The sequence below is a fragment of the Barbus barbus genome, assembly GCF_936440315.1.
Source record: "Barbus barbus genome assembly, chromosome: 11".
NCBI classification, from domain to species: Eukaryota; Metazoa; Chordata; class Actinopteri; order Cypriniformes; family Cyprinidae; genus Barbus; species Barbus barbus.
Genome location: NC_136739.1, coordinates 14,118,650 through 14,140,599, shown reverse-complemented (window position 1 = coordinate 14,140,599; position 21,950 = coordinate 14,118,650). Strand labels below are relative to the sequence as shown.

The following is a 21,950-nucleotide window of genomic DNA, read 5'->3' as shown; positions in this document are numbered from 1 at the left end:
AAAAGCCATAGTTCAGCTAAAAATGAAAATTCTGTCACTCACTCTCCCTATAATGTTGTTTGAAACCATTTTAACGATTTATTTCACACAATACAAAAGGTCAAGTGCATATGACTCATGTGCAGTGTTATTTTAGTATTATTTATATTATTAATACTTGTATTATTTTGAATTAGCTTTTATTTTCAGTTTTCATTTTAATATTGTCTTGACAACTAACTGAAGTTTTCATCTAATATTTATACTTTTTCAATTGTATTTTAATTAACAAAATGTTTTATGTTAGGTAACAGTAACATGCTCCAAGTTTTGCATAAAAAAAAACAACAGAATTTCCTTGAAGATACATTATACATAAATTTCTCATTTAAGTCTCTCAGACAGGGCAAGTGCAGTACTGTAAATGCCCATTTATAAAAACTGATGGATGAGTCAAATTTGTTTTATGGTAATTGACATCATGCCACAATTGTTGTCAATAAACATTTACATTTATTCATTTAGCTGACGCTTTTATCCAAAGCGACTTACAATTGCTATATATGTCAGAGGTCGCACGCCTCTGGAGCATCTAGGGGTTAAGTGTCTTGCTCAGGGACACATTGGTGTCTCACAGTGGATTCAAACCCAGGTCTCTCACACCAAAGGCATGTGTCTTATCCACTGCACCAACACCACCCCATAAAATAAAGTTGAACTTTTACTGAAGCCGTAAGATTACTTGAAACATATTGTGTTAAACTGATCACAGCTTCAAGCACTTGAGACGGCGTTGGACAAATACTGCTGACAGATGCATTATACTGAATCACTCATTTCCTGGAATTCTTTCCTTCAGTGTGCTTTTTGTGAGACCGTCAAGCTGTCATGTTCTCTTAAGGTGTAAGGGCCACATAATTGGTCAAATTAATGCCTGCCACAGCGAGCGTCTCATGTTAGTAAATAGATGCAGACAGGCGCTGAGATTGACAGATAATGCAAGGACGTACAGTAACTCTAGAGCCAGACAAATATACACAGCAAACAACAGTTGGACAGGTTAGTATCAGCTGAGGGGTAATCAAAAAAAGAGCAAGACTATGGCATTTGTGGCAAGAAAAATGACTAATTCTATGCAAAAAGAAAAGAAAAAAAGGGTTTTGACATCCAAATAAGCACAAAATGAATGTGATATGGCTCAGCTAAATGTCATCTGTGCATTTTGTTTTTCAGTAGTGATTTAGGCTGGCAGCTGTATCAATAGGTTGGGCATGTCTGACTGGAGTCCAGAGTGCTGTTGTGAGAGAGGTGTCATTTGTAGATGTGACACCATCTCTGGGACCACAGGAAGCCTCCAAGCTGCAGGTCACCTCAGACTGTTTACTAGCACAGACCAGTCAGCCGTAAGCTCAGAGCTACATTTCAGCAACAGTAAAATCTATTACAAAAATAAAATCCTGCTGTGTTTAAAAATAAATTTAGAATAGCAAGATAATTTGTGTTGGTTTGTATGCAAAGTAAACATTTAGTATTAATTAAATTACATCATTTTGTTTCAGACTGAATGGGAATACAAAATGACTATGGTAGTAACATGTTTTTTTACAGATTTAATTTAAAATTACAGTTTAAAAGTATTTTTGAAGAGTTCAGATGCAAAAGCCTCTAAGTGCCGTCTGAAATATTCTTCTAAAATGAACCTTTTTATTAGGCTCCTATATTTATGTTCAGTTATTTCACTTTAATTGCATAGAAAAGAACCTATACATTGTCATTAGAGTACAATTACTGATGCTAAACATAGGAGCCTGAAAAAATTAGATCATTTTAGATGACAATTTCAGATGGCATTTTTTTTCCCCAGAGGCTTTTGCATCTGAACTGTTCAGTTCATTAACTGATATAATGTTAATACACCAACCTACTATAGTACTAAACTTATGAAAGTCATGTTGAATCACAGATGTTGAAGCTCACAAGTAGCTTACAAAAACTGTACATTTAGCAGTACTGTAAAATTGCATGAAATGTCCTGTTAGTTTTCATTGTACTTACTGTTAACTATTTAACAGGATTTTTAGACATTTACCATTACGGTCACAATCATTTTAATAATGTGGACTAGCTGATACTACTTGAAAAAAAATAAAAAATTATAATTTTAAATACGGTACTACTAAATGAATTTAGTGATCACAACATTTTAATGTACAGGGTGGAAAATGGATTTGTATTTTAAAGGGATAGTTCACTTAAATGAAAATTTCATTTTCAGAAAGGTCAGAAAGATTATCAAAAATATCTTAATTTGTGTTACGAAGATGAATGAAGGACTTGCGGGTTTGGAACGACATGAGGGTGAGTTATCAATGACATCATTTTCATTTTTACATGAACTCTCCCTTTAAGAACATTGATTACACCTTTAATAAATGATATTACTTTTTTTTGGCATTCTGCGTGACATGTATTCTGTGACTCTCCACACCTGCTCGTATGATCTTATGTCCCAGTGTATGCAAAATTGAAGTGCACAGAGATGCTGCTATCCCAGCATGGACAAAAACAGCCGGCGACTACTTTAGAAAAGCATGATAACATTTGCATTAGTGCCAGAAGAGAAGCATTAGCCTGCAATATGCTGCAGGGAAAACATGGTGACAGTCATATAAAGCACTCCCAGTCAAGAAGCAACCCATACAAAACATTCTGTAGTGTTGTAAGTGAACTACACTGGCCGCCTGATCAAGTACTGTCTGCCATTTATGGAAGCAAGAAATGTGCCAGTACAAATTGCCACTTGCTTTGCTCATCCTCTCATTGTGTAACATAGTTTCTAACTATTGATAAAGCAAATGCCACCATTTACTCTTATCACACACGCACACACATGCCCAACATCCATCACGGCATTCCAAAATAATCTACATGGTAAAGACCCTTTGTGATGAAGCAATTACTGGGGCCATGAATGTCAGCATATCTGGCTGTACAGGTGATGGATCACTCATGGCCATTACACCAACGGCTGGATCCCATTAAAGAGGGTCATTTTCTGCGGGTCAACGTGACTCACTGCTGTAAGAGTTAATCGACACCTTGCACTGTAATCTGTTGTAGGCAGCTATTGAAATGCACTTTATATCAAGCGCCAGCATCCAGCTGTGAAAGAAAATAAGATCATTTGTGTTTGCATCAGAATATAAATAAAAAATTGTGTTAAAACACAACTAAGCCTTGGGAAACTTAATTAGCTTGGGCTGTTACACATCCATAAATTTTAACTGATGCATGTGCTAAATTTGAGTAGCAAACATGGCCAAGTCAAAAGAGCTCTCACAAATCTATAGTGGATACATTGTTTTATTATATTTGAAAGTCTATGGCTACAAGACGATTTCCAAACTCCTAAAAGTTCCTAGATATACAGCTGGAAGCCTTAGGAGTTTAAAATGTGTTGTACCAGAAAACCTTGAAGAAAAAAACAAAACAATATCATCAAGGGGAATAAAATGTTTGATCAAAGCAACTGAGAAAAACCCTTAATTTACTATTTAAAGCAGTGGCAACATGAAAACCAAAGATTATCAGTGATCTGCAAGCTTTTTGAGCAAAGAATGGGCCAAGATTTCCGTTAAGAAGCAAAGATTCTCTACAAAATGTAACCTTTGGGGTTTGAATTACTTAGATTGCAGCTAAGCCTATATAAACAGAATCAAGCCATCCCATAACTGTGATGTCAAAACCTTTTTTTTTTGTAACAAAAAATGTTCTTTTAATGCTCTTAATACTTTTTTTAAATCTATTATATGTTTCAATTTGTTAGACACCAAAAAATAAATTGTAAATTCTTTAGCAGGATCACCCAATGAAAAGTTGTCCTTGATCTTTGAGGTCTACTGTATTATGAAGAGACCATGATCATGAAAAATACTTTTGGAGATCGTGTGAATCTAAAGGGAAATGAACGCTTCTGTTGACTCGCTCAAGTGTTGGTTTGCAACTCGACAGCAAGTAGTTGTGGTTGAGATGCCAATGCCACTCGGGGTCTTGAGATCTTGTTTCCTGAGCTCCTGCGGTCAGAGAGGTCTTAAAAACACTGCATGGGGTCCGACGCCGCTTTAACAGTCTCTTTAGACAATCACACCAAGGACCCCAGAATGATACTTCACAGCATATAATGTCACATTCAGTGCCACCCCGCATGATAAGAGGGGCCTGCTGAGCCTTAAACTCAAGCCTGAATCAATCCAGCTCTTATTTTCCTTTAAAACTAATTTATACCACAGCGATGCAACACAGTTTATAGGGTAACTTGATCTGCATAATGAATAATCAGCTAATGCAGGGGGGAGTTCCATCCCATCCAGCACCGCTGCAGAGAGCGCTCTCACATTCCAGCATGATGATTCCCTGCTGACATCACACAACACGTTCGACATCAAATATTAACTGTATTTTTCACTGCTACACCTGTTTCTTAAAGCATTAAACAAAGCACCACTTTTATTTTAGAGTGAGACAAATGTTAAATGCATCTCAAGGGCCAGGTCTGGCACACAAATTGCCTGTTTTTATTTAAACAATCAGCGGCCAAGAGCTAGGATTCAATGCCCATGCCACCCTGTATATATATAAAAAAAGCTTCTCCAAGCCGGAGCTTAGAATGAGATTTTTACTTGAGCCTCCTGCTTTTCAGAGATTTTCCAGACAAAAGACTCCAGTAAACTTGAACGTGTGTCCTATGAAGTTTCTTTGTCAAGATACCAAAGTCTGCAATCAAACGTCAGAGATTTTTATGTGAACTTATCTTATCAAATCATCCTAAAACCAAACATTGAGCTATGCTGCTATCCAAATAAATTACAGCTCTAATTGCGGAATGTCAGCGCTATATCTTTAATTCTATTTTTAGACATTATTTGTTATTTTATAAAAATTTACTAAAAAAAAAAAAAACTATTGAGGTAACCCCATTACGTTTTGCTATTACATTGCATGTTTAACTATGCTTTTGTATTCAAATGTCCAATACTGTGTTCTGAATGCTGACCATATAGGTCACGCATCGCACTTTTCCACAAAATATGATTGCTGATGGACGTGATCCAACATGGTCAAACATGATGCAAAAAGGTCATCGAAGTATATGAAGAGCATAAAAAGCAACTTTTCTTTCAGCTTGAATACAAAAAGCATTGCTGGTCAAAGTCATTCCACCTTTGCAAAGTTACTTCATGCTAAAGTTATTGAGATATCTTTAGATTATGCTACATGTCTAGACTGTCAGCTCTAATTTGTTGTGTTCAGCTCCAGCAGCCATTCTGCACGATCAAGCATGCTTAGTTTGGTCCAGCAGCTCTCTGGATGTAATTCCAAATGCTCTGTTAGTAAAACAAACTCTATAATCATTTACAGCTAAATTCTTTGCACACAATGCTCACTAATGAACTTGGATTCAAGACCTAGTAAACTGAAATAAGACTTCAATCATAGAAATGCACCGTGCTAATCTGTATTTAGAGAACTGTATAGGACACATCCTTGTGCTCCCCTTCATCCTGCTAAAGTGTCCTTTACTGCATTTAGTGTTTTATGTGGTAGACTTTCAATTGTCATCAGATTGTCAGAGCAATGACTCTTGGTAGGATAGAGCACAATTCTGGTCTGGAACACAATGAAAGCTTTGCTCGGTTTTGAAAAGTGTGCTTGACATTTATCTCGGCTCGCAACAAAAGCATGAAGCCACCATTTTCTCTGTGCCAGCAGTTAACAGTCATGATGCCATCAATATCCTGGGACTTGTCAGACTCCCCTGGTGCATATCTGAAGGACAAGATGGATATAGCCATCCATAAAGAAAGTGGGTTAGGAGTCATCTAAAAAGGAAGAAAGATAATGGGGAAAGGAAACGAAAAAGAAGAGGAAATTAATATATGGAACTGTAATAAAAAAGGAAAAACCAAAGGGAAATAAAAAGGATAAAGAATTTATTTTAAGAATTTAAAATTTAAAGAACTTAAAGCAAAAGAAAAGAAACTACAAAGAAAATTGGAAAATATGGAACAGAAATAAGGAAAGGAAAGGAAAGGAAAGGAAAGGGAAAATGCAAAGGAAGAAGAAACGTAAAGGGCGTAGGAAGTGAAAATAAAAGGAAAAATTAAAAAGGAGAGGTTAAGGAAATTTGAAAAGCAAAGGATATTGTAAAAATAAAGTAAAGAAAGAAGAAAAATGGACGGGACGCTACGGGACGGGAAGGGAAGGAAGGGAAAGGAAAGGAGTGTTATTAGTCATGAAGCTAGTTTTATGCTGCATTATCCATTATAGGGCCCTTTTATTTGCATACTCTTAAAGAGTAGCAGACTTTATTTCAGAGATCAGTTAACACACTACACTCCTCCTGAGTTCACTTCCTTCTGTTGTTTAAAAGCAGAAGATTCCCCTGCTAAATCTACATATTTTATAGGACACTCACAGCAGGCTTAACTGGAGCAGAAGTGTTTATTCAAGAGTTACATATTCTACAGACTGATTCAATATTTCTCTGCAGTTTCATGAGCTTAGAGTCTGAGAGTCAGGTCAGTTCACAACAATTAATTGTTCATATTTGCATTACAATTCTTTATAGACATTCTTCCTAAGAAAGTATACCATGAATCTTCATAGAGTAAATATAGCAATCACATTTGAATGGTGACAGGAAATCAAGGCAAACGGAGTGCAGCTTGTTAGTCATGCTCAGCACAGCTCAGTGAGCTTGTTAAGGTAAGTGTGAAATTAATTCTTTCCAACAGAAGGAGGTTGCCATGCATTATTAATTAGAAAATTAGATAATTGACCTATACGTGGGTGGGCTTGTCACTTATCGATTTTTCACTTTCAGCAAAATTTCCAACCTCTGTGTATTGTTATGAAAAAGATTAAATGCGATAAGAGCATTTGTGTTCTATGTACAAATATTACATGTTTTTTTGTTTTTTTCTCAAAATTACAGTACATTACAGCCAGGATATAATTGAGATCAAATTATTTAAAATGCTAGCTATACTTGCAATGTTGTTATCACACCATATCAGAGTAAGTTGCCACATCACATGGTACCTGCCATCAAATAGCATATTATAGAATTTGTGGCTAAATTTAAACAGTAAAACATTTATAAAATTATGAAAAATTAAACAAAAATGTAAAAGGTCTTAATTTAAAAAAAAATGGGCAATTTTTCCCTAATCATCTCAATGGCCTAATTTAACTGAATGCACCATAACATACAAAAATATTGAACCCATTTTGGTTAGTAAATATTAAAATCAACTGCATAAATATAATATTTAAAAATCATAAAGTTAATGTCCATTTATTTTAAAATAATTTATATTTATTATTTATTATATATAAATGAATTTATTATATACGGTAGTTGCCCGAATACTGTGTTCACTTTTTAACCTGAAAGCTACAGAAACATGTTATTTTTGGTTTGCAGGATAAAATTTACAATCATTATTAACAGGTGTGTATATGAATCCAACCTACAAAACCACTGCTAAAAAAAACACTGGACTTCTCACTCATCTTACTAAGACACTTTCCATAAACCACTATCAAAATCAATCAAACAAACAAACATATTCAAACTACTTAATGCTTCCGTTCTGATTTGTTAGCTGTCGTGGCGTTTTACAGTCAGTATGAAATTCCAGAAACAAACATAATAGGTTGAAATGCAGACATAAACAGGACAAACCAGTTCAACTTACCAACTAGCAAGAAGAAAAGCGCGTGTCTCCACGACACTGATGCCATGACTTGTCGATGTCAGTCAAAGCAACAGAAGTTTGTTCATAGTCGATTAAACGGCTCTACTTTCTCGACACACCGCTCATCTGCGCGTTTGACAGGTAATTTAGCAGTTTAACAGTTTCATTCAACGCCGAATCTCCTCTGAAGACGCCGAAGAGAGAATTCCTCCGTTCCTCTCAGTCACCATGCCATGTGTTTTATAAAGTACTGCTTTAGTACCAAATAAAGCTGAAATGCGCAACTGGAATGGGTCTCGGCTGAGTTGAAGCGTGCGCTCAGTAGTTCTCTCTGAAGTCGCTCGTGGACAGGCGGGCTGTGCGCTCCACAGCGCGTCAGGCGCACAAATAAAAGATGTGAGCTGTGCTTGTGGCAACAGTAAACGCGAAGCCACCTCCCTCACGGCTCATCAACTTATGCTGGCTAATAATAAACATGAACATAATTAATTAGAGAAGTGAGGGAACCACTGTAACTTACCGCTGTGCTGTTCACACTAGGGAAAAATAAAGGGAAAAACTACTGCGTAAGTGCACATACTTTTAAAATGTATTATAATAAATACACCGACCGCTATTATCTAACGCCGAAAATTTGAGAAACTTGCTTCGTAACTTCCAATGGGCTGATGCCAATTTTACTGTCCAGATGAAATTAAATTATTAAAGAGCAGCCCCATTGAAAGAGAGACTTTGCGCCTTCTGTGGTCACGATCTGAATTACAGAGGGAATTGCCAAAACAATGACTGAGAAATAAAGCATTAGCAGCAGTTCTTATTATTAGAATAAATAATAGGTTAATAACTGGGGCTTCGAGTATGAATCAATAAGCAAAATAAAATAAAATCATGCAATTAAACTGAATTCCTCCGGTAACAAGTTTAATTGTCTGCTGTTAGCAATTTATTTGGAACTAAATGTCTAAATGATCTGTCTATTAATAATGTATAATTATTATTTTTTGTATATTTTCTATTGGGTCTTTTTAAGCAACTAAGCAACTGATTCTGTTTCATTATGACCAGGAATAAATCAAACAATTAATTTTTTTTTAGGATATTATGATTATATATATGAGTAATTAAGTATAAATATGCAGTAAAAATTATTTGGTTAGAAATGCAAGCAGCACGAGTTTTAAGCCGTCATCTGATGCTGTCAATATTGTTAAAATAACTTATTACATTTGTTGTCAAACGATTTCCTTAAATATGAGGTTAACAAAATTTCCTTAAAATGTCCTTAAATATGAGGTGAACAACAACAACAAAAAAAGAAAAGTACCTTGTGTGATCTCCACTAATTTGTGAAGTTTGGAGCTTACATGTGAGCTAGAGGACTAAAGTTTGATCCTGTTTGACTCATGAAGAGCTCTGGCTCCACCTGCTGCTCCACTGGAGACTTCAGCCACACTGCCAGGGGAAACTTACAAACAGAATAACCTAGCAAGTATGCTCCTACATCTAGATTCTCACAGATGTAGACTTGAATAAATGTCCATGGCAGCTCTAAGTCCAGGAAGTGACAGCATTGTTTCTAGGTTCAATCAAGCAAAGAAAGGCATGATGTTATGACTAGGGGTGGGAGAAAAAATCGATCCATCGATGCATCGCGATTCTCTCTCCAACGTTTCTGGATCGATTCTGAGAATTTCAGAATCGATTCTGGGCTTAAGGCCATTGTACACTAAGTCTGAAATTTTCGCATGCGTTTTTCCGTTTTTTCGTATTCCCCATCCCTTCCTATCAAAATCCATGCTATTTTCGTCCAAACTTTTTGCACGTTAAAAAATAAATATGACCTCACGTTGTGTCAATCACGTTTGCACAAGGCCTCAGAAACTTTTGTCCGTTTCGCCCGATTTTCTGCGTTTTCGCATCCATAGCATGCATTTTGATTGGAAAGGATGCGGAATACGAAAAAACGGAAAAACACATGCGAAAATTTCGGACTCAGTTAGCAAATGACCTTAAGTTTTTAACTAGATGTGCAATGACGCTGAGTTTGCTTTAGAAACACCCATATTCTGCTTGCTTCCAATTCCTCACACACAAACACCTCTCGAACATTCCGTAAAATAATCTTTCATAAAGTTCGGAAAGGTTGAAGCGAATTACAACGACATTAACGGGCTTCCTTGCACAGGATCAGGAGATCCGTTTTTTTCGTATTCCCCAGAAAATCAAACCTGATCTGATTTTGTTTTGACAGACGAAAGTTTCGGAGGCAGTGGACAAACTTGATTGACACAACATGAGGTCGTATTTATTTTTTAACGTGCGAAAATTTAGGAAATTCTGAAAATTATTCGGAAAAGGAGATCAGAGTGGCAAAGAGGAATTATTCCAATAAGCTAAGGATACAATTCTCTCAGTGAAACGGTTTCAGTGTGGAACAGTCTGAAAGACATCACCAATTACAAGACACCATCCCCCAGCACTGTGGAGAATCAACAACTGGCAGACGATCTAAATGAGTTTGTGATGGAGAGACTTTAGTTGCCTTCCATCACTGCTTTACTGCGTTCGACTTGGTTTTATTTGAATGTATTTCTGATCCAGCCGAGTAGGCGTGGCAGTAAATGTACTCTTGTAAAAGTGCTAATTCTATGTATGAGTGCATTTCAAATGTTATGATTTATTCGTTTTTGATTTGCATTATTATTTGTATTTATTTAGGCTCTTGTTTCTAAATCTCATGTATGAATCAAAGTCAAGAGTTTTTATATTATAGAAATGGTATGTCCCAATTTGGGAGAGCGGGAAACTGTGTATTTAAGATGGCCGTCACTACTGCAAAGGAGGACGGATAATGAGCTTGTGAATGGGATTGCGCTGTGAAGCATGTAAAACTCTAGCCTCAGTGAATTGGAGGGGAGTTAGTATTGTTCTTAGTACTTAGCAGTTTATACTGTTTTTATATCAATCTGTGTTGTAAGCTCTCAGTTCTATTTATTTGCACATTTTTGCACATCTGCTCTAAATAAACATCTTTGTGGACGCCAACTTCGCTCCGGCATTTGTGAACCTCCTTGTGGCTGCTCGGGTCTTTATCACAGAGTTCTACTGCAGATTTGAAAAAATACCATTCACACCTCCTGCAACCCCCTCTCCCCCACACCTGAACTGCAGATACGTGCGCCAGGTCTTCAAAAAGAACAAGAGAAGGCAGCGTCTGATGACGACATAGAGGCGTACTCAGATACTGTAACGTGTTTCATCAGGAAGTGTGTAGAGGATGTAGTACCGACAAAAACAATCCGCATCTACCCCAACCAAAAACCGTGGATTAACAGCGATGTTCGAGCAGCCTTGTCAGCGCGGACATCTGCCTTTAAATCCGGAAACTCTGACGATCACAAACAAGCCAGTTACGATCTCAGGAAATCAATCAAAGCTGCCAAACGTCAATATAAAAACAAAGTTGAAGAACAATTCAAAACCAACAACGCAAGAAGCATGTGGCAGGGTATCAATAACATCACAGATTTCAGAGGGAATAAACCAGCTACTGTGAACATTGCCGCCTCTGTACCGGACGAACTTAATCACTTTTATGCTCGTTTCGAGGCTCACAACACCGCCCACACAGAGCGCGCTCCCGCGGCTGTAGCAGAAGAGGCGAGCGCACTTTCCTTTTCTGTCGCAGATGTAACCCGATCCTTCCGACGGGTGAACATCCGCAAGGCTGTGGGTCCCGATGGCATCCCAGGCCGTGTGCTCCGAGCATGCGCATTCCAACTGGCCGGGGTTTTCACAGACATTTTTAACCTTTCCCTCTCTCTGTCTGTGGTTCCCGCATGCTTCAAAAAATCCACCATTGTGCCCATACCAAAGAAAAATAAAATCACATGCTTGAATGACTGGAGGCCCATTGCTCTGACACCCATCTTCAGCAAATGCTTTGAGAAACTCATCAGAGACCACATCTGCTCTGTGCTGCCTGACTCACTGGATCCCCTACAATTTGCATATCGCAGAAACCGTTCCACAGACGACGCTATTGCCTTCACCCTGCACACTGCTCTCTCCCACCTGGAAAATAAGAACACCTATGTGAGAATGCTGTTTGTGGACTACAGCTCAGCATTCAATACCATAGTGCCTGCCACACTGGTTGAGAAGCTCCAGACTCTGGGACTAAACGGATCTCTGTGCAGCTGGATCCTGGACTTCCTGACAGGCAGATGTCAGGTGGTCAGAATGGGCAACAACACTTCATCCCCGCTGACCCTCAACACTGGTGCTCCTCAGGGCTGCGTCCTCAGCCCACTCCTGTACTCCCTGTACACACACGACTGTACAGCAACACACAGCTCCAACGTCATCGTCAAATTTGCTGACGACACAACGGTGATAGGCCTGATCACTGACAACGATGAGACGGCCTACAGAGAGGACGTGAGAACCCTGACTAAATGGTGTCAAGAGAACCACCTCTCACTCAACATCGACAAGACCAAGGAGCTGGTGGTGGATTTCAGGAGACAGAGCAGAGAACACACACCCATCACCATCGACATGACACCTGTGGAGCGAGTAAACAGCTTCAAATTCCTCGGTGTTCACATCACTGAGGATCTCACATGGTCCGCTCATACAGATGCAGTGCTGAAGAAGACACACCAACGCCTCTTCTTCCTGAGACGGCTGAGGAAGTTTGGAATGAGCCCCAGCATCCTCAGATCATTCTACACCTGCACTGTGGAGAGCATCCTGACAGGCTGCATCACCGCCTGGTTTGGAAACAGCACTGCTGGCAACCGCAAAGCTCTGCAAAGGGTCGTGCGAACTGCCCGTCACATTGTTGGAGGTGAGCTTCCCTCCCTCCAGGACATCTACACCAGGTGGTGTATAAAGAAAGCCCGGAGGATCATCAACGACTCCAGCCACCCGTCCCACAGACTGCTCTCTCTGCTGCCCTCAGGAAGACGTCTCCGCAGCATCCGATCCCGCACTAGCCGACTGAGGGATAGCTTTTTTCCTCAGGCTATCAGGCTAATGAACAGTAAAAACTAATACACCCTACAGCACACTCCCACTTTACAATATACCACGCACTGCACTTTAATTCCAATACAGTTCAAACTGGACTACCAGTACACTACTGCACAAATACAACAATATTTTTGCCAGCACTGGATACCATCCAATGCACATCCATGACTTTTGCACATCCGGTTTATATATAATCTGCTGCATCTTCGCATATTACTGTGTGTATATAACGTAGAATGTGTACTACATACTGTGTATAATGTGTATCGGTAACTGTATGTCTGTCTAATAGTACACTATGTGTACTGAGTATATGTATGTGTATATTACACATTGTCATCTGTATAAGTCTGTACGTATGTATGGTAATGTCTATATGTAAATTGTTTATATGTAAATTGTCTATATGTAAATTGTTTCTGCAGTGTCTGGAGCACGCTCTCAAGAATTTCACTCACGAAGGCACACGTGCTGTGGTGATGTGACAATAAAAGTGATTTGATTTGATTTGATTTGAGAAGGAAGGCACCAGGCCCAGACGGTGTGACACCAGCCTGTCTGAAATCCCGTGCTGACCAGCTGGCCTGAGGGGACTTCACACAGCTCCAGTGATCTGTTGAAGATCTGTGTGAAGTCCCCTCATGCTTCAAACGCTCCACCATCATCCCCGTCCCAAAGAAACCCAAGATAACAGGACTTAACGACTACAGTCATGTGGCTCTAACATCTGTGGTCATGAAGTCATTCGAAAAACTGGTTTTGGATTATCTGAAGGACATCACTGGACCCTTACTGGACCCCCTGCAGAGCAAACAGGTCTGTGGATGATGCAGTCAACATGGGATTGTATTAAACACTGCAACACCTGGATAGACCAGGGACTTATGTGAGGATCCTGTTTGTGGACTTCAGCTCGGCCTTTAACACTATCATTCCAGACCTCCTCCTGCCCAAACTAACTCAGCTCTCCGCCCCCACATCTGTCTGTCAGTGGATCAACAGCTTCCTGACAGACAGGTAGCAGCTAGTGAGGCTGGGAAAATACACATCCAGCACCCGTACGATCAGCACTGGAGCTCCTCAGGGCTGCGTTCTCTCCCCACTGCTCTTCTCTCTGTACACTAATGACTGCACATCTAAAGACCCCTCTGTCAAGCTCCTGAAGTTTGTAGACGACACCGCACTGATTGGCCTCATTCAGGATGGTGACGAGTCTGCTTACAGACAGCAGGTTAAGGAGCTGGCTGTCTGGTACAGTCTTAACAACTTGGAGCTCAACACGCTCAAAACTGTGGAGATGATTGTGGACTTCAGGAGAAAACCCCCCTGCTCTCCCCCCACTCACCATCATGAACAGCACTGTAACAACAGTGGAGTCGTTCAGATTCCTGGCCACCACAATTTCTCAGGACCTGAAGTGGGACATTCACACTGACTCACACTGACAAAAGGCCCAGCAGAGGTTGTACTTTCTTCGCCAGCTGAGGAAGTTCAATCTGCCACAGGACTTGCTGAAACAGTTCTACTCTGCCATCATTGAATCCATCCTCTGCACTTCAATAACTGTCAGGTTCAGCTCAGCTGCCAAATCTGACCTCAGAAGACTACAGAGGGTAGTCCGGACTGCTGAGCGAATCATTGGTAACCCTTCCCAGTCTCCAAGAACTGTACTTATCCAGAGTGAGCAAAAGGGCTGGTAAAATCACTCTGGACCCCTCACTTCCAGCACACTCCCTCTTTGAACGGTTACTGTCTGGTTGACGCTATACAGAGCTCTGTGCACCAGAACAACCAGACACAGACACAGTTTCTTCCCTCAGGCAATCCATCTCATGAACATTTGAACTCTTAACAATAAACATGAAACACACAACACTATCATACTTTTAATTTTTTATTTAACATTTATTACATTTCAAATTTGCACCTAACATACCTGTACATACTGAATTGTCTATTTTGCATATTTGTACATTATTATTATTACAATATTATATTACATCAATATATATTACAATATTATTTAAATTATTATTATTATCTGTCGCTGTCATCCTGTCGCACTGTGGAGCTACTGTCACTAAAACAAATTCCTCGTATGTGCAAACATACCTGGCAATAAAGTTTATTCTGATTCTGAAGATGCTGTGAGAGACGCGCGCTTTGTTTGATGTTACACTTGAAGTGTGAGGTCTCGCCCGTCGGTATTTTCCTTACAAATGCTCTACGAAGTCATCATTTATGTGGTTTGTAATGCAGTGGACTTATATATTTAAAATATGAACCTCACCAACAGAAGGCTGCTTTCAATTTCAAATGCTGAGGCGCGCTTTGTTTGTGTAGACTGCTCGCGCATGCGGCTGTGCGCGTCTCCGTGTAAGTGGTTTAATGTACTTGGTCTCAAAATGGTTTTATGAAGCAAAATCAATGTAAACACAACCAGTTATGTCTCAAGTGATTAAACGGACAGGACAAACCACATTACTTCTTATATTTCAGATCCGTGCGTGAATGCAGCTTAATAGATCTCCCGCTGTCTATGATGTCATAGTAAAAAAACAACAGTAAAGATGACGAAAAATCACTCAAGAGTTCTTGAATGGAAAACGTTCAGATAATCTTAAATACTGAAAGCACTCTTTGTTTGTTATATGTTTCTATGCTTCTCTTTATTATTAAATAAAGCTACTCGCTTTTTAAGTTATATTGGTTTAAAATTCTTAACATAGGCTACAACTGTTTTAATTATTTTTTAAAAATTTGTAATTATTTTAAATAATTACTTATGTAAGGATATGTAAATGTAAGGATTTAAAAATTTTCAATTAATTAATGAGGAAAAAAGTCATCAAGAATCGTTCTGGAATCGGATCGTAAGGCGACTAAAGATTCCCACCCCTGTGTTATGACCACAACTTTGTCATTGCAGCTACAATTTTTTTTAAATGTATTTATTTAAATTTAGCACAACTACACATTCTTCATTTTGGAATATTTTAGTACACTTATCCTGAATGAAATTCTTTCCTTTTGCACAACTTCACATAAGGTTTCTTCTCCCTGATCAAATCCATTACAGTTTATTTCTAAACCTAAAGTACAATCACTGTCAAGTCCCTATACGGTTTATTGAATTTACTAAATTTTCTCTTTTATGCTTAAATCATATGCACAAGCCATATAGATTTACCCACGCATATTGGATTAATATCAGCAAATCATCTATTGCTTTAAAGCAAAATATTGAGAGGCAAACATTATGCCAACAAACTATAAGTAAGCCATTCATTCTTTTTCTATTTTAACAAATTTAGAGGGTAAATAGAAAGCTGTAACATCTAAACAAATTGCCAAAGGAATAATAAAAATCTCCATTTCAGTCACATTAAGATTAAATTCAATAGTATCTATACACACGGAGACATACACACAGCATGCTCATAAAAGCATAGGTCCAATAACAAAGTTAAAATCTTTTACTTGTGGAATATCACATTATACAAAATGACAAGGCTTACAGTCAGTGTACTGATATAAACAGATCATTGCTGTGACATCTATAGATCATTAATATGCATGTAAATAAGCCTACAGTGTGAGACTTGGAGAACAAAACAATTAGCATATCAACGGATTCCAGCTACAACTGCCTTCTGTGATTGAGCACTTCCACTAAAGACAGAGCAAATCAGAACAGGTAGACCATATAAACAACTTTAAGAAATCTGACGAATAATTATTTACAAGATTTGACTACATAAGTTCAAATTTGACCTCCAAACATTTCATCCCAGTGATTTCATATCCAGTGATTATACCAATTATGCACTTTGCAGTATACTGAAAAATAGCAGCAAATGCTTGTGGAACTTGTAGTGGAGAAAGAAGGGTCCATAAAAGGCAGTAACCACTGGCAAAGACTGCAAGTGATTTGTTTTCTTTCATTGTATCACAGTGAATAACATTTTAGTTTGTTTACATGGTCCAAGTCTTTCGCAGTTTTGATATGAGCCAGTGGGTCAGACAGTGACAGAGGTCTCAGCTGCTCCTGTATCTCATATAACATCTAATACAACACAGTGAAGCACACTTAAGAACTGCACTTACACACTACACAGAACACCCAGTGAAATATTTCAACTAAACACAGTAGATGACAAATTACACTGTAGTAACATGTTATGTTGTAATATGTCCATGCATATTTAAAACCTTACATGAGCTATTAAAATAAGGCAGGTCATGACTACTATGTTTGGATAAAAACAGCATTGATAAAACGTTCAAACTGCAAATCTTGTCTCAGTGATTTCATGACTGTAATTGCCAAAAGCTACACAATAGTTCTCTAACAACTGTGCGGTTTAGAGTACAGTACTTAAAAGTGTCATAATGAATGCAGCTACTTCATAAAAACATAGAAAGCAGAGCAAGAGAAAGGCAAAAAAGATTAAAAAATAGATTTTCTGTAGGAAAAACTACTCCAGTTCTAAAAACAGTCAGTGATGCATTGTGATCCAAGGAGGTTCACAAGCTCTTTCACAGTCATCCAATCAGAGAAGATCTGAACATGAAGTGGACAGCAGGTGGATCAAACATTTTAGATCAAACATCCCATCACAACACAGGACTGGGTCATTCATGTGCTTCTGCTACACCCAAGGGCTGTAGAGTTACTCAAAAGAGGTATAAAAGGAATGGTGGTCCCCAAACACTGGACCCTGTTGTTAGCCCTTTGTGCACTGAAACAGAGTTCAAAACTTTTATTCTTGGTCATCAGCGCTATGATCTGGGTTTGCAGATGCCATCTGTCAAAAGCCAGCATTCTTGAAGATGAAATTGCAACCCCATGCATGCCCAGAGTCCAGTTGCCTCTTTGCTTCCATTGTCGGGGCACTGGAATGTGTTTGACTGGAATGAAGGAAAACTTTTGATGGTCCAGTGACAGGTGCTGGGCACGTGCTCAAGGCTTCGCTCTCAGAGTTCAGTGGTCAGCAGACCTCTGGGCCTGTGGTTGTCGTCCTTGATTGGGTGAGCTACAATACTGTCAAAATCAATTCAACAATTGGCAGTTACAATCAGAAGCTGAATTAAGAACAAACATAACTAAAACTTAAATTACATTAAAGACATTTTGAAGGAGTGGATGGGCAGATCTACAATGGCCTTCATATTAATATTAATTATAATATTTCTTGAATAATTATTAATCAAAGTTACATTTATGCATGTTAGAGAATAAGTTGATTATGGCTTTAGTCTGCCTTTCTACTCTCTAAGCTGCTGCTCTCATTGTGTGTGTGTGACCATGCCCGATAAGGTTTAGGGCTGAGGCAACCTTGAAGAAAGATAAGTGTTTCTTTGTGTATGCGTGTTAGTATCTTGTCTGTACAGGGAGAATCTCAGACAGTCCCAGGACTGCCGATGTCCAGCGTATCAGATATACGTCTTTGAAGAGACGTATTGCGTCGGACCTCTGATCACTTGTCACTAAAATAGTCATCAGATAATATGGTTCAAACTTGCATCCATATGTGGAAATTGTCTAAGTTTTAGAACCAATCAGAATTTTGATGACTTATGCATTGACGTAATTAGCAACCTCTGTTAGGGTATAATAGCTGGTGTTTTTGAATTGTAAAGCAGGTCGGCCTACGAACTCCATCGCGAGTGTTAAAACTGACTTCTGCGGATGAAACTGCAAACTATTTTTTCAGTAAATTTCTTTAATTAATCGCAATCTGACTCCTGGTCTTTGTTCATTACACCTGGTCCATGGGTTTTAACTGTTATTCCCCAACAGTTAATTAATTAAAAAACTTCCTATTCATCAGAGAATCCTGAAAAAAAAGAAGACTGGAGTAATGGCTGCTGAAAATTCAGTTCTGCAGTCACATGAATACATTACAGTTTAAAATGTACACTACCAGTCAAAAGTTTTTGAACAGTAAGATTTTTAATGTTTTTTTTTTTAAAGAAGTTGCATTTATTTGATCCAAAGTACAGCAAAAACAGCACAATTTTGAAATATTTTTACTATTTGAATATATTTTAAAATTAAATTTGTTCCTGTTATTTCAAAGCTGAATATTTAGCATCATTACTCCAGTCACATGATCCTTCAGAAATAATTCAAATATTCTGATCTGCTGCTCAAAAACATTATTTTTATTATTATTGTTGAAAACAGCAGAGTAGAATGTTTTCAGGTTTTTTTGATGAATACAAAGTTCAGAAGAACAGCATTCATCTTAAATATAAATATTTTGTGATGTTACAAATAAATGATCAAATAAATGCAGGTTTGTGAGCAGAAGAGAATTCTTAAAAAAAAACCTTACTGTTCAAAAACTTTTGACTGGTAGTGTATCAAAACATAACTTTTTGTTGTGCGATATATTGCCCCAGAAATAATTGCGATAAGCGATTTTATTGTCATTTTAAAGACCATTTTATGCCAATGTATATATAATCATAATGTAACAGCATACTAATGCAAGAAGGCCTATACACTTTCAAATGACAACAAACTTTAAATTTTTAAGAACATTTAGATCATGGAATTTAAGTATCAAAATATTACATACATAATTTTCTAGCAAAAAGTGCCAAGTAACAAGTAGAAAAAAGAAAAATGCACAAAGAACTTGAATGGAGATTTTCCCCTGACCTTCTTGTCTCTGTAAATTAAGGGTGCACACTATTGCTGAAAAACACAATCACTACTTCGCAGAGATGTCTGTATGCACAAAGGCACAGATTCCTAAACAAGACCATACCTGCAGATTCAATTATTTTTGCAGAAGCATTTTTTAGCAACTCATGACTACACTACGTTATGTACGAGAAGCTGCAAAAGACACAGGCGCAAGTGGAATGTACAAAACATGGTGACATTAATTTTTAAGTAAATATAATGGGCGATATATTGAGTCACCAAAAATTATTGAGGTCATGTACATATGTTGTGCGATAAGTCGATATATTGATTATTGCAACAGGCCTAGTAACAATATTTCACCGCATTTCTGTTTTTACTGTATTTTTGATCAAATAAAACTTAGTGAGCATAAGAATCTTTTCAAAAACATTAAAACATTCTTACTGACCCCAAACTTTTGAGTACTAGTAGATTTAATTGAATACACTACTACTTTCGAGTGGCTCTCAGTGGAGAAACACACCGACAAAATGGTGAAATTATAGCATGACTCCTCATGGTTTTTTATCATCTATCATCATCTGAAAGTAGCAGGAAAACTGTCCTCAAAAGAGCAGAGAAAGGTAATGGAGCAGGGATGAAACAAACCTTGTGGCAATCACATTGTGAGTGTGAGAGAGATGGGGGAGTGAGGAAATAGTAGCCCCTTCAGGATGGTGAGATGACATCTTTGCTGTACAGTCAAGGAGGCCATTAGTAAAGGTGCCAGACTGCTAGAGGCGAGAGAGGAAGCAGGGGGACAGTCAGTCACTAAATCAACTACTAGAAACGTGAGAAGTGAGGGTAACGAAAATGTACACTCCACTGAACATGTGGCTAGATAGTGAGTCAACATCATCTACTGCAATATGAAAGCTTCTTCTAAATCTATAAATCTACAGAGTGCATCTACAGAGAAATATGAAGAGGCAATATGTGCAAACGCTTAGATAAAGTTGCTGTTCTACAGTGATGCATGGATCTGTGTCTGGAGTCCTCACCAGGAAAACAGCTAAAACTCTAGTCAGTTGGAGGTACTGTTAAACCATACTAAATGTATCATATTCAGAGTATTCAATCAATCCATTTTCAGATTTCATTTTCATGTAATATCGTTATCAAAATGATTAAAGAGGTCAACTCACTGTAGGTGCTGATGCTGGAATGATCCATCGAGGAGTGATTGTGGGTTTGGGAGCTGGAACCTGTGTTAAATCAAATATTTGAATATAATCTTAATACTTCAACGATGTGAAAACACCTAGAGAGAACAGGCATTATTGTGCCAGTCAATTATAGAGCCAAACTTTTGCTTACTACAAGCATTACAAGGATATTGTGAGCTGCAGTGCTGAACTTACTACAGGGATGGGGTCTGTGAAGTCTATCAGGTTATCAGTCTGAGGGGCTGTCAGCGGCTCAGGATCCTGAACGTTGACCTGCATTGTAAAAAGCCACATGCTCTAAAGCGTATGCCAACCAAAAGCATATTCAATGACTAGATCTGCATTTCCTGCAGGATGTGTCGATGCCGGCAAGACATCACAAAAAGTGATGCTTTTGTAATTATTTGAAAACAAAAACCTTTAACAGAGACAGAGAATAGAGGGAGAATGCTTAACATAAATGGATAAAAATAAGTAAATAGTAAATGTGGCATTGTGAGGTGAATGCAAAATGGGCCAAGCCCAAAGAACTCACCCTCAAGTTTCAATGATATTCTATGACTTTTTTTTTTTTATGGTTTCATTAACTCAATATTATAGTCATAATAGCCTTGTGTTGTAGGAATAAATACGGAAACACGGAAATAAGTGCACTTTGAGTTCAATCATCCCTAAGTCAATGGGGTTTTGGTTATATGCCCAAAGTGAGTTCTATGGTTAACAAAGGTCAACCAAGTTTTATTCTATAACAAATTCAGTAATAAACCACTTGTGATTATTTTTTTAAAGCTTTTATGCATCTTGAAAAAGGCAGATGCTAACAAGTAGCTAAATGGGACTACAAAGGTTGTCAAGGACATTAAACATCCTCATGCAAAGCAGGAAAGCTCATCTACTCATGAGTCTGCTTTTACAGCCTTCTTGTGTTTATACAGACCAAATCTTGCAAACTTTCCCACGTGTAAATTTTGAACTGTTGTGTAGTGTTGTAGTTTGTTCATAGCCTAACTTTAGCTTTTTACTTTTGGTAATTGTATTTAGGCTTCAAAATTGACTAAATTTGTGGTCATTTGTGAAGATTACCATGATAAACATTTAAATACCATAAAAATGTATTGGTCACATATGTTTCTGCAATAATCCAAAAGTTAAGGAAAAATTCCTCTTGGCTTTTTTGTCGAGGGAACTAGGGGGATGTTAACTAGGGGTTGTCATGCCTGCAGCACTCTATTGACAATCCTTATGACCCACTGAGTAAACAGCAAAACCTCAACACGCTGTTATGAATGTTTGACAGCCAAAGAAAAT

At 38.1% G+C, this 21,950-nt stretch overlaps 2 protein-coding genes across 5 annotated transcripts in view; both read right to left on the bottom strand.

The window, feature by feature from the left end:
- Positions 1 to 8,144, bottom strand: part of LOC306876593 (receptor activity-modifying protein 1-like) — a 50,492-nt gene extending 42,348 nt beyond the window's left edge. The window contains exon 1 of the mRNA XM_079427890.1: positions 7,740 to 8,144. Within this exon, the coding sequence (XP_079284016.1) occupies positions 7,740 to 7,785 (46 nt within the window). The 5' untranslated portion in view covers positions 7,786 to 8,144. The remainder of the gene's footprint in view (positions 1 to 7,739) is intronic.
- Positions 8,145 to 16,230: 8,086 nt separating this feature from the next.
- LOC306877340 (band 4.1-like protein 5) overlaps positions 16,231 to 21,950 on the bottom strand; it is a 42,178-nt gene continuing 36,458 nt past the window's right edge. For 2 of the 4 annotated variants that reach the window (XM_079429059.1, XM_079429060.1), the window contains exons 23-26: positions 20,838 to 20,915; positions 20,622 to 20,681; positions 20,086 to 20,210; positions 16,231 to 17,820 (exon numbers count right to left, since the gene is read on the bottom strand). In XM_079429059.1, the coding sequence (XP_079285185.1) occupies positions 17,754 to 17,820; positions 20,086 to 20,210; positions 20,622 to 20,681; positions 20,838 to 20,915 (330 nt within the window). In that variant the 3' untranslated portion in view covers positions 16,231 to 17,753. The remainder of the gene's footprint in view (positions 17,821 to 20,085; positions 20,211 to 20,621; positions 20,682 to 20,837; positions 20,916 to 21,950) is intronic. The other 2 variants (XM_079429062.1, XM_079429061.1) reach the window with 2 other exon arrangements.